General features: G+C 36.5%; 3 protein-coding genes across 3 annotated transcripts; 1 reads left to right on the plus strand and 2 right to left on the minus strand.

The window, feature by feature from the left end:
* Positions 1 to 4,928: 4,928 nt before the first annotated feature.
* EAF02_003361 (uncharacterized protein) lies at positions 4,929 to 5,968 on the minus strand (the record flags this gene model as incomplete). Its single annotated transcript, XM_038899409.1, has 3 exons — positions 4,929 to 5,259; positions 5,314 to 5,780; positions 5,894 to 5,968. 3 exons carry the CDS (start codon positions 5,966 to 5,968, stop codon positions 4,929 to 4,931), a joined length of 873 nt encoding a protein of 290 aa, XP_038760336.1.
* Positions 5,969 to 6,863: 895 nt separating this feature from the next.
* On the minus strand, positions 6,864 to 8,068 carry EAF02_003362 (uncharacterized protein; the record flags this gene model as incomplete). The annotated part of the gene is made up of 2 exons (XM_038899410.1): positions 6,864 to 7,630; positions 7,753 to 8,068. 2 exons carry the CDS (start codon positions 8,066 to 8,068, stop codon positions 6,864 to 6,866), a joined length of 1,083 nt encoding a protein of 360 aa, XP_038760337.1.
* Positions 8,069 to 9,068: 1,000 nt separating this feature from the next.
* On the plus strand, positions 9,069 to 11,508 carry EAF02_003363 (uncharacterized protein; the record flags this gene model as incomplete). The annotated part of the gene is made up of 2 exons (XM_038899411.1): positions 9,069 to 11,293; positions 11,349 to 11,508. The coding sequence occupies 2 exons, from the start codon at positions 9,069 to 9,071 to the stop codon at positions 11,506 to 11,508; spliced, it is 2,385 nt and encodes a 794-aa protein (XP_038760338.1).
* Between the last annotated feature and the right edge of the window lie 658 nt (positions 11,509 to 12,166).

Genomic DNA, 12,166 nt, shown 5'->3' on the forward strand with positions numbered 1-12,166 from the left:
CATAGCTTCAACGCTATAACCCTATTATTAATTAAGCAACAATGACTCTTAAATTCACGTTTATATATTGCTTCAGATATTACTACCCAATTAACTCTATTACAACTATTATCCCTAATCATAACGATATACCGACCCCAGCAGACACAATACTCAATCCAATATTATATATACCCATTAGGAAGTCTATTTTGAAGTCTACTTCAAAGAAATTTACCTCAACCTTATATTATATCTTTATCGAAAAAGTTATTGATAAAAATCTCCAGACTTTCTCCTTCTTATTTTAAGACTAATCGATATTTTTGGAATACAATCCTCTGACTCCAATTGTAAAGAAGAATATTGATAGAAACCTCTACAATATAAATTCTGCTAATCCAATACCATCTAATTCAAACTATTACTACACTTACCGAATCAATAGAAAAACAGAGATCTATATCAAGATGATATCAAACCAGCCGATCCTGAAACCAGCTTTAGTGCGGATTATTGCAAGCTTTAGGATATATAAAAGACCGTTATAAAACCAAAACGTTTTATCCCCATTGAATCCCCTATTGCTACAGAAGCCCTTTGAGGAACCGATTAACGCCTTATGAAATATCTGATAGAAAATGAATGATATAAAGTTCCTTATAGCTAATAGCTTTGTTTAATTTTATAAAGATCAGAAAGCTTATATTATAAAAGTAATTTAGGATAAATTAGATAGAGCTTGCAAATTATACTATATAATAATAAATGATCCTATTCAACTATATTGTAATATTATAGAAAGCAATATCAAAAAGTTTATGAAAAAGACTAACCGACCTATACCATTTATAATAGAGATTTAAAATAAACTACCATTCTGGCTTCGTAATCTATTCATTAGGTTCTTACCCTCCCTCACCAACAAGCTCCTATTACAATACTCTTAGAATCACAAGATCGAAATTATACTAAATAAAGAGCCCCTATATAACAAAGATCACCTAATATCCTTAGTTAAGCTCTAAGTTATTTGCAAATAGCTTGATGATAATCTAAATAAAGGATTTATTCGTGAATCCCACTTTTAATCAACTATCCCATTTCTTCTAACTACAAAGCCTAGGGGGAATATTTGAATTTACTAGGACTACCATGAACTGAACAATATTATTATTAAAAACCGTTATCCATTATTACTAATTAAAGAAACCCTCAATACCTTATACTATACTAAAGTTTATATCAAATTGAATATCATCACTATATTCAATAAACTACAAATCACGGAAGATCACAAATAGAAAACTACTTTTACAATTTATTTCGATTTATTCAAATCTCTAATAATACCTTTCGGCCTTTACAATACTCCTGCCTTATTTTAGAACTATATCAATCATATTCTTTTTGATTTTTTAGATAAGAATTATATAATATATCTAGATAATATCTTAATCTACTTTGAGAATATTATAAATTATTGAAAATAAGTTCGCAAAGTTGTGTAGAGATTTATTGATATTGGATTACAAATTGATATTAATAAATACAAATTCGAAACAAAAAGAACAAAATATCTTAATCTAATTATTATTTCTAATAATATCGAAATAAACCTCGATAAGATTAAAACTATCCTCGAATAAAAGTTGTTAACTAAATTAAAAGACTTTTAATACTTTTTAGAATTCATTAATTTCTATCAATACTTTATTCGCAACTTTTTTAAAATTATGAAATCTTTAAATTGCTTATTGAAAAAAGAGAATATATAAAATTGAATTACTAATCAAAAGAATATCTTTGAAAACCTAAAGCATATCTTTGCCTTCACTTCAGTTCTTACAATATTTGATTACCATTGCTGTACAATTGTCGAGATAGATACTTCCGATTAGACTACAAGCAGAATACTCTCTTAATATGATAATAAGGGCTGATTACACCTAATTATATACTTCTCCTCAAAATATAGTATTACCAAATACAACTATAAAATCTATAATAAGGAATTACTAGTTATTATCAAATCCTTAGAAGAATAAAGATCCGAACTATATAGAATTCAAAAGTTATTCAAGATTATTACTGATTATAAGAATTTAGAGTACTTCATATCAATAAAGATATTGAATTAAAAACAAGCTAGATAAACTGAATTCCTAATTGGTTTCAATTTTCATATTATATATAGACCAGGTCTTAAAGCAGTTTGCCCTGATATATTGAGTAGGAAAGTAAAAGATCGCTCTGTATATATTAATCCTAATAATAATCAAATCAAGAATTATTTATAAATAATCCTTTCAAAAAGAGTATTTAATATTATTATATTTAAGAATCTTATTTAATAAACAAATAACGATATCAACCTCATTACAGTGTTTATGGGTATGATCATTTCTGATACTGAGAAGTCGATCGATAATCTTATTAATAAAGCATATGAATCATCCGAATTGGTTATTATTATATATAAAACACTTCAAAATCTAATTGCTTGCTATTAATCACTATTGATCTAAAAAGATCTCCAAATTGCTTTTTAAGATTATAGATTAATCAATAATAAAATTTTCTATTACAACCGCTTTTTTATTCCCCTTTTCATTGAGCTTTATATCTAGATTATATATTGAACACATTCTATTAATCCGGCAGGATATCCTGATTGAATTAAAACTATTAATCTCGTCTCTTGCATATACTAGTAGCCCAATATATCAAGGGAAATCGAAATTTATATACAAGCCTATCAACTTTGCTTTCAAACCAAAGTCTCCCATCTTGCCATATCCAGATTCCTAAAATCTTTGTCAATACTATTCCGTTCCTGATCCGATATCTTTATTGATTATATTATACTATTACCAATTAGTAAACACTATAGCAAAAAGCATTAATATATCATTATAGTTATCTGCCGTCTAATAAAAATGCATTATTTCATTCCGGTTATAAAACTATCCATAAAGGAGCTCACTAATCGATTTATTAAAAAAGTCTATTATCTATATAATGCACCTAATAATATAATATTCAATAAAGATTTATAATTTATATCAGAATTCTAAAAGCATTTATCCAAGCATCTATTAATTACTTTGAAATAATCCTTCTTGTTCTATTTTAAGTCCAATGGATAAATAAAGAGAATCAATATTATAATAAAACAATATCTTTGAGCTTTTATAAACTTCTATTAAAATGATTGGTATAATTGGCTTTTATTTGCAGAGTTTACATTTAATAATATCATCTTAGAGACTACCAGTGTATCCCTATTCTTCACTAACTACAATTTTCATCTATACCTTAGTATTGAGCTCTTTTTATCTATTCCCCTAAATCTATTATATTAATACAAATACAAATTTCTAAAGACCAATGAGATTATGAACCGATTTGATATCATTCTAATAAAATTGAAAGTCTTAGCTGCTTAATCTATTTAGAAATATAAAGATTATACTAACAAGATTTGTATCAATATTTTTTTATATAAAAAAGATAATAAAGTATAAATTAGTATTAAGAATATAAAACCAATTACTTAATAAAGAAAGATAATAATAAATAGAATAATCTCTATAAGATTCTAAAAGTTTATAAACAAGTCTATTTACTCCAGTTTTTTATTAGTTTTAAGATCTTTCTAATATTCTATAATTCATTATTTCAATTACTCCATTGCTTATTTGGATTAGCTGGTTAAAAAGTAATTAACGAAACCGAATTCTGTTGAAATTAAGGTTGTATTCTAAAAAGAGATGATAAAATGAATAAGGAAACTGAGCGGTAGGAATTCGATAAACTATTTGACTATTATAATGAGAATAGATTTCATTATTAAATCAAATAGAAATATCACCCAGCATCTTAGCAATTTGCTGAAGATCTTCGTGGTCAAAAAGATATGATTATCGCTTTCCATTTAGCAAATCCAAATAAGCCAGAACTGTCTGCTTGGGTAGATTTCAAAAGATCTATTATTTCTGATTCCTCGCTAATACTTATACTAAGCGCATCCCTGAATTAAGGCCGAAACAAATCTAAAAAGCTCTGACAATTGATTATTACTTCTAAAAAAATTCATTTTAATTCAATAATAGAAATTAGAGTATTTTAATGTTATTTTGTTTTCTAAAAGATTAATTGATATTGTGATTATGGATTGATTACCTTAAGCAAGGGGTACTGTTATAACGCTAACTATATGATTTGTAGTTGCCTTTGTGTCTCAAACACAGTATACTAGCATACTCTATTTTCTATAAGTAGGGCTTCACTCTTCCATAGCTCTTCTACCCTTATGGTACAATATAAGTCTTTACCTGTACCTTGACACATATAATTCTTTTTTCTTTACAAGGAGGGGAAGAATTATATCTAAATACCTAGGTAATTATATATCTCAATTTATATCATTTATTTTATATAGACTTTTATGATGCTTTATTTAGTGATTCGAACTCGATGTCTTCATAATCCGTATAGCAGATTTCTAGATCCTCATCTTCACCCTTCCATTTCAAGATCATCAACGTGATAGGAGACACTTAGTTCCTCAACATCTTGCGCATAATCTATGATTACCCATCTTCCGATCATTTGCTCAGCCCAGAACCTTGTGTATTATACATAAAAAAAATCTTACAAGAATAGCAGATATATACTCAAACAGATTTGTACATGCTAAAATTGATATCGTTACAATAAGTACTATGTTCTGACCCCATAATGGCCATTAACCAGCCGTTCACCAAAGTTGTATAATACAAATTTCATTTTCCTTCCCATTCATTCATACAAAGAAATCCTTCATCAATCTAATACAAAGATCACTTCGACTTAGATCAAGAACCGGATCTCCTGGTTTTCCATGCCTCCCACATTCTATTTCATCCCTCATCCATTCATATGTGCAACTTGCATCGCTTGCGTATTTACTCAGAAACGACCTTTGTCTTGATTCTCGAGCCACCGCTCTTAACACGTCTTGCGGAAGGACGGTTGATGTGGTGGTCTGGGATCCAGCTCTCATCATAAGCTTGTTGAGCCAAAGATTGAGTTGTAACAGCTGGACCATCAGCACCGATAACAGAGACTTGATCCTTAACATCGACTGCCTTCTTGCTTCCTCCAGAAGAACGCTTGGCGCGCTCACCACCTTTTCCACCTTTGCGAGTTTGGGGGAAGAGAGATTCGATCCAGGTTCTGTAAACGAAGTAGAGAGTACCACCGGTGACTGCGAGGAGGAAGAGATAGAGGAAGATGCTATTGTGATGTTAGTCTAATTCATTTCCTGAAAAATCGCACTGCGGAGCTTACATTTGTGGATCGAAAATGCTAGTAGCAGCTTCAACAACAGCGACAGTCTCATTATAAGCCTGAATTTGATAAACACCACCCTTTTGACTAGCCACAACCGCAATAATGTTCAATCTCAAATCTTGAGGGTTCAAATCCGTAGTAAAAGCATATGTCAAACTTTCTACCTCACCAGGCTGAATCTCAACATCATATCTTGTCGAGGTCAAATTGCGCACAATAGCAGCACTAGGATGAGTTCCTTCTGGCAGAGTCTGAAGAGTAGACAAAGAGCCACCAACAACAGCTACTTGAACAGCTTCAGCTTCATCGTTTTGGAATGTAAGAAGGGCTCGAGAAGCATGGCCATTGACGAGTTTAACACCAAAGATTTCTGCTTCAGGAAATGCAGCAACGACTGAGACGGCGAGATTGGTTGGGGGAGTTTCGAATCCTTCTGCTGCTGCTTCTGTACGTTGATCTTCAGTCTATTGATGAATATAAATTAGTATTCATTTTGGTTCTTAATGGTATCCTTTAGCTCCCGAAAGCTATTTGAAGCTAATGACAGCTGTCATTAATAGGGAAACATTAAACTTACACTTTCTGGTGCAGCAAAAACGCTGACAGCACGAATAGCGAGAAGAGCAAGAGTAGTAAGCTTGTAGGAAACCATGATGAGCAGATCAATTGAATGAATTGATAGAAGAGAAGGTAAAGAGGGAATGTGGAAGTAAAAGGTGGTCGGATGGTGTTATGACGAATTTATGTCCCAGCTTCTAGAAATGTGTTCTCGGCAACTAGCGTATAAATTGTTGCCATTGCTCGGGAATCCCAGTAGCTGCAGCAAGTAGACCAATTTTGTGATGAAGTCATACAAAATAGAAAAATATGACATTTGTTTGTTCGAGTGTTCGTCCAATAGATTGAATGTAGTAATTAATATTTGCTGACAGATTGTGAGATGTTGAAGAAGAGGATTTTTGCTATGAATCACCATCACCACAGGCCAACGAAACAAGCAGCAGATAGCTAGGCATATTAGACCTCATCCATGTTCTACAGAGTACACAAAACTAACGTCGTCACATCACCAGCAGTCAATCACTCAGAGCAAACAATTTTTGATTATTTTTTCATTATTTTGCTGGTTGGGTCCGTAAATACGTGATGCCCAATACTATCCATGCCATGCATGCATTGGCTATTACCAGTTTTTCCCAGTCCAGTAGTCATCAAAAGCTCTTCGAGGCAAAATGTCCCCCAAAAGTGCGCTATCATCAAATAAAGGCTTCTCGTAAGAAGAGCACCGCCGTTCTATATCATACACAGACCGGAAGGTTTATAGCTTGCTCTGTAAGCTATATTTTTAAACCAACGTTATGTTCTGGAAGCTCATTCTCGAGAGCAGTTTGATCATTCGACCTCTTATAGGGAATGATCAGCAATATTGGTAGTATGTAGAAGCGTGTAAATCCATAAGCAACGAGTCAACGAGCCAAAAAAACACGCCTAATTTTTTTTGGTTAAGGTCAACAAGGGTGGAGGGAAGACAATTTCTCTCGTCAAGTTCAAGCACCAACCATTCCAGGTCCGTAACTTTGACGCATCGGTCCTTGGAAACCGTGAGATGTTGGAGTCTTTCCTTTGTTAGCTTGCACATTTGATGGATATAGCACACTACCCACCTTCTTTGGTCGCTTTCGACCACCGGCTCTGTCATCGCCATCGCCGGTGGAATATCCACCATCATCATCAACGTAACCCTCGCCATAGCCTTCAAAACTTGAATCACCATATGAGCGCTTCTTTGCGGTTCTTTTTGGACGTGCGATATCTGCCGCGCCTCTATTTTGCTTTGGTACACCCATAGTGCCTTGCGCCATTGGCATTGGAGCCTTTGCCTTCGCGGGAACAGCCTTTGAGGGATCGTTGGCAATTTGGGAACTGATTTCACCAAGAACAGAATGATTCCAACGTTCTTTTGAAACGGGGCCTTTGGCCATGATTAAAGCCGTCTTAAGTTGAGGTAGTAGATCCTCTATTCCTCTACTGATTTCTTTTCCTTGTACATAAGATTGATTCCATGCTTCCCTGGGCCCAGAAGGTCCGTAGGGATCAATCAATGAAGTGAGTGATCCAGGCTGATTAGGTTCTGGACCTTTGACTGCATCGAACTGCCCAGCAATACCCAAGGATTTTATGTATCCTTTGTAGGTTTTTCGAACTGTGTTCTTCTTCCCATCTGCTGTGACACGAGCAAGACTAGCAGCAATTCCGTTCAAACCGAACCGATCGTATAAGTCTTGTTGTACGTTTAAATTTTGATGCTTATGAACTGTATGTCATTCCATGTTAACAAAATATTTCATCCAAGTAGTGGATAGAGCATATTAAATAGATATGCTTGAGATTGTAACCACCAACAAGTTAGATCAACTAGAAAGAAGGAATTCTTACGAGTTCTGCAGAGAAGGTACTTTTTACCGACATCCTGATGGAGATCGTCAATACTAGGTCTGCTGTCCTCGACGTGAACTTTCTTCTGCTTTTGATCACCAAGATCTTCATAATCTCTCTTGCGCTTGGTCGAAGGATCCATTGATTGAGATGCCTCGGTGGCAGAATTGACAGTTGACATGCTGCCGTTGATGCTGTGGGCTGGTGTCGGAAGTGAAGTGTTTATTCGTGGAGAAACTACGTTCTTTGAGGAAATATCGGTAGAGCCCGGGGTATTGGAAGGACTTTGTGGTGTTTGTGGGAGATCAGAAGGCATTTCGGTAATAAGTTTGAATATTAAAGTAATCGAGGTTGTTGTAGAAAAGAAAAAAAAGGTGAATGTGGTGGTAGACGGATTGATTGTTGCGACTTCGGCCGTACTGAAAAGTTTATTCTTATCGAAAAGATTGTATAAGGGTATCGAAATGCGCCTCGAGATGATTGAGAAAGAAGGAATGCAGAGTAATAATTGTACAGAGTATGGAGCGAGTGTCGAGGATAAAGGGACCTGTTTTTGATCGGATTCTCGAGGCTCGAAGAAAGGTAAGAGGGAATGAAGGAGAAGGTGGATCGAGAACGATTGTCGCAGAAAAGGACCTATACCGCCGACGGCAGCGCTGAATCGACCTGTGCTCTTATTTCATGTAGGTCGTTGAGATCGTGTTATCAATGCGATATTATTTTTCGTATAATCAACGTCGGTTTCGTTATTGTCGTTGATGGTGATGAATTTCCTGCGGAGTTGGGCAGATCGTTCATGTGAGGTCAATAGGATTGGGAGGCGCTTTGTCAATGAATTGGCTGAACGAAAGATTTAGCGCCACAGTCACGTGTAAATTAAACCGAGGTCAGCTTTTCATTCAATTTTTCTCTTCTCTCCTCTGTTACTGTAATCGTTATGACAGGATGTGAATTAATTAAAGAAATGAATGTGATTATCCTACAATATATACCGTTTTGAGAAATTTTGGAAAAGATTTAAAAAGAGTCGAAATTGGACATTTTCATCATGAAACTCATTATTAAACACTCCGTATGATTCCCAGCTCTTCTCTAGCCAGAATCGATCAAACGCATTTTGAGTTGTTCCAGCCCCATTTTCAACTTGAACCAAGCATATATGCACTAAACTAGATATAGATTAGCTCGAATGGAAATTGCCGGGTTTGTTACTGATAGGAAATAATTTTTTGATATCGAGAAAATTCCCTATGAATGTATTTGTTTTTTGATATTTAAATCAAAAATCAACAACAAACATTGAATAATACAACATCATGTCTGAAGGGAGAAAGAGACCATTCGACGATGATGTTGCCATTGAGGCAGCATCCGAAGAAGCCCAAACACATGCCTCGAAGAAACCCAGAAAAGAAACGAATACATCTGCCCGCCGTTCATTGTTTGTTCGTTCTTTGCCTGCGACAGCTACAACCGCATCATTGACTGAGCTGTTTTCCGACAATTATCCCCTCAAGCATGCCACAGTTGTACTGGATCCCGTTACAAAACAATCAAAGGGTTATGGATTCGTTACATTTGCAGATGCGGAAGACGCTCAGAGAGCCTTGGATGAATTCAACGGTCAATCATTTCAAGGTCGTAAAATGAAGATTGAAATTGCTCAACCACGTTCCAGAGATGCGCCAGCAAAAGGTGGAGACGATGGATTGAAAATGCCCAAGGAAAAAAATGCAATTGCCACCGAAGCAGCTGCTGTCAAGAAAGCCCGACAAGAGAAATTGGCAGAATCGAAAGCACCCCCCAAACTTATCATTCGAAATCTGCCATGGAGCGTCAAGACTCCCGACGAATTGGCTAAACTATTCATGGGGTTTGGAAAGGTCAAGTTCGCTACAATGCCCAAAGTCAAAGGAAAGGAAGCGGGGTTCGGATTTATTGTCATGCGGGGCAAGAAGAATGCAGAGAAGGCATTGGCTGCAATCAATGGGCGTGAGATTGATGGCAGACAATTGGCTGTTGATTGGGCTGTTGAAAAGGATGTTTGGGAGAAGAAAAAGAACGAGGATGCAGGCATTAGTGAGGATGTGGAAAAACCAAAGGATGAACCCAAACAGCCGAAAGACAAGGCAGAGGACGATGATGTAGACGATGATGTCGCAAATTTCATGAAGAACTTTGGAGATCAACTAGAGTCTGAGGACGAGAGTGACCCCGAAGCCGATCAAGAGAATGAAGACGACATTGACGATGAGGACGACGAGGACGACGACGAAATTGAAAACGACGACGACTTTGATGATATAGCTGAAGATGAGTCGATTGAAGAAGAAAAGCCAAAGAAAGTTTTCATTACCGACAATTCAACCACACTTTTTATTCGCAATCTCCCTTTTACGACTCTCGACGCAACTCTGAAGGAACATTTTGAACAATTTGGTCCTGTTAGATATGCTCGAGTAGTTATGGATAAGGCAACAGATCGTCCTAAGGGCACCGGTTTCGTCTGTTTCTACAACATCGAAGATGCTGAGTCTTGTTTCCGAAATTGCCCTAAATATCAACCCACTGGCGCAAATGCAATCAAGAAGGGTGATACTCCACAAATTAAGCATTCTCTCCTGGAACCTGAAAACGCAGATTCAACAGGTGCTTATACCATCGAAGGAAGACTTCTTCAGATATCCAAGGCTGTGGAGAAAGATCAAGCAGTGAAGCTTACAGAGGAGGGATCGCATTTCCGTGATAACCGCGACAAGGACAAACGAAAGCTTTACCTTCTTCAAGAAGGTACTGTCGCAAAGGGCACCCCTCTCTATGATATACTCCCACCTTCCGAGGTAAAGATGCGCGAGGATAGTGCCATGCAAAGAAAGAAACTTATTCAAGGCAACCCAACTCTACATCTCAGTCTCACGCGTCTGGCCATACGTAACATACCCCGTAATATCGATTCTAAAGCTCTCAAAGCTCTAGCTCGTGAGGCCGTTGTTGGATTTGCTACAGATGTCAAGGCAGGATTACGTCAGCAACTTTCCAAGGAAGAAATCTCACGAGGAGGTGAAGATATGCGCGAGGCTGAAAAGCAAAGAAAGGCCAAAGGGAAAGGTATTGTTCGACAGGCTAAAGTTGTGTTTGAGGGTAGAGAAGGCAAGAAAGTTAGCGAGGAGAGCGGTGCCGGAAAATCAAGAGGATATGGTTTCGTTGAATATTCGAGTCACAGATGGGCCCTCATGGGTTTAAGATGGTTGAACGGCCACGCACTCACCAACTCCCAAGGGAAAACACAAAGAATGATCGTAGAATTTGCCATTGAGAACGCACAAGTAGTTTCCAGAAGAAAAGAACACGAAGAGAAAGCTCGCAATCGCTCAAAAGAAGTTACCGATAAGATCGCCAAGGGCGAAATCGTCAGCTCGAAGAAATTGGCAGGTAGAGATACACAAATGAAATCGATGAGAAAGGGTGGAAAGGGCATCAAGGGAGCTGGTAAAGGTGGGAAATTCGAAAAGGAAAAGAGTTTCGATAGAGTCGCTCTCAAGTAAGTCTACGTTCCATTTTGCATTAACAAGTATGACGTATTAATTATCAAATAGGGGTAAGCGTAAAGCCGAAGACGACGCATCTGAACAAAAAGATAAAAAGAAGCCAAGGAACGAAGCAGCCGAAGGCGATGATGATAGCAAACAAAAAAAGAAGGCACAAATTATCCAAAAGAAGAGAATGATGAGGAGGAATAGAAAGGGTGGCGCTTAAATGGGTGGTATATGAAGGGGCTGGCAGGACGAGAGACGAGGTAGAAGGGAAAAGAGGGAAGAGAGGTTCATGGAGTTGAACATACATAGTGGGGGGTGTATAGTTGGAGAAGCGATCATTGTATTCGAGCTCAAGCTTGATTGTGTGATTAATATGATACCTGCCTTGATGGCTGAACAATAATTACTCTTTTTCACATTCAAATCATACTTGTTATACCTGAATCGACCGATAGCACATGCTGCTCCCTACCCCTCAAAATCACGTGAAACTACCCCAAATTGAATAACCGATGACTCCTTTTCATTTTTTCAAGGACACTTCCACTCATAATCATAATCATCTCCAACAGTATGCCCATACACAATCACAGACATGATAATCACATTCATAACCAATCGCATTAATGCAAAATCCTCTAAATTCGCGTCAATAATGACATTTTTCGCTTATTCCGAAGAAATGTTTATTCATGACGTCTTGATCGAGTAATATACCGCCAGTAACGTACTGATATCAAGTAGCTTAGCGTTTTATACACATGTTTGACTCGAATATCTGTTCCTAGTATATCCACATCTCAAAATAAACACTCCGAGTCCAAAAACAATATTTTCAAGTCAAGAATGATTATTTTCGCTTATTCCGAACGAATATT

Source organism: Botrytis sinoallii (assembly GCF_014898435.1).
Source record: "Botrytis sinoallii strain Bc 23 chromosome Unknown BSIN_005, whole genome shotgun sequence".
In the NCBI taxonomy this organism is placed as follows: Eukaryota; Fungi; Ascomycota; class Leotiomycetes; order Helotiales; family Sclerotiniaceae; genus Botrytis; species Botrytis sinoallii.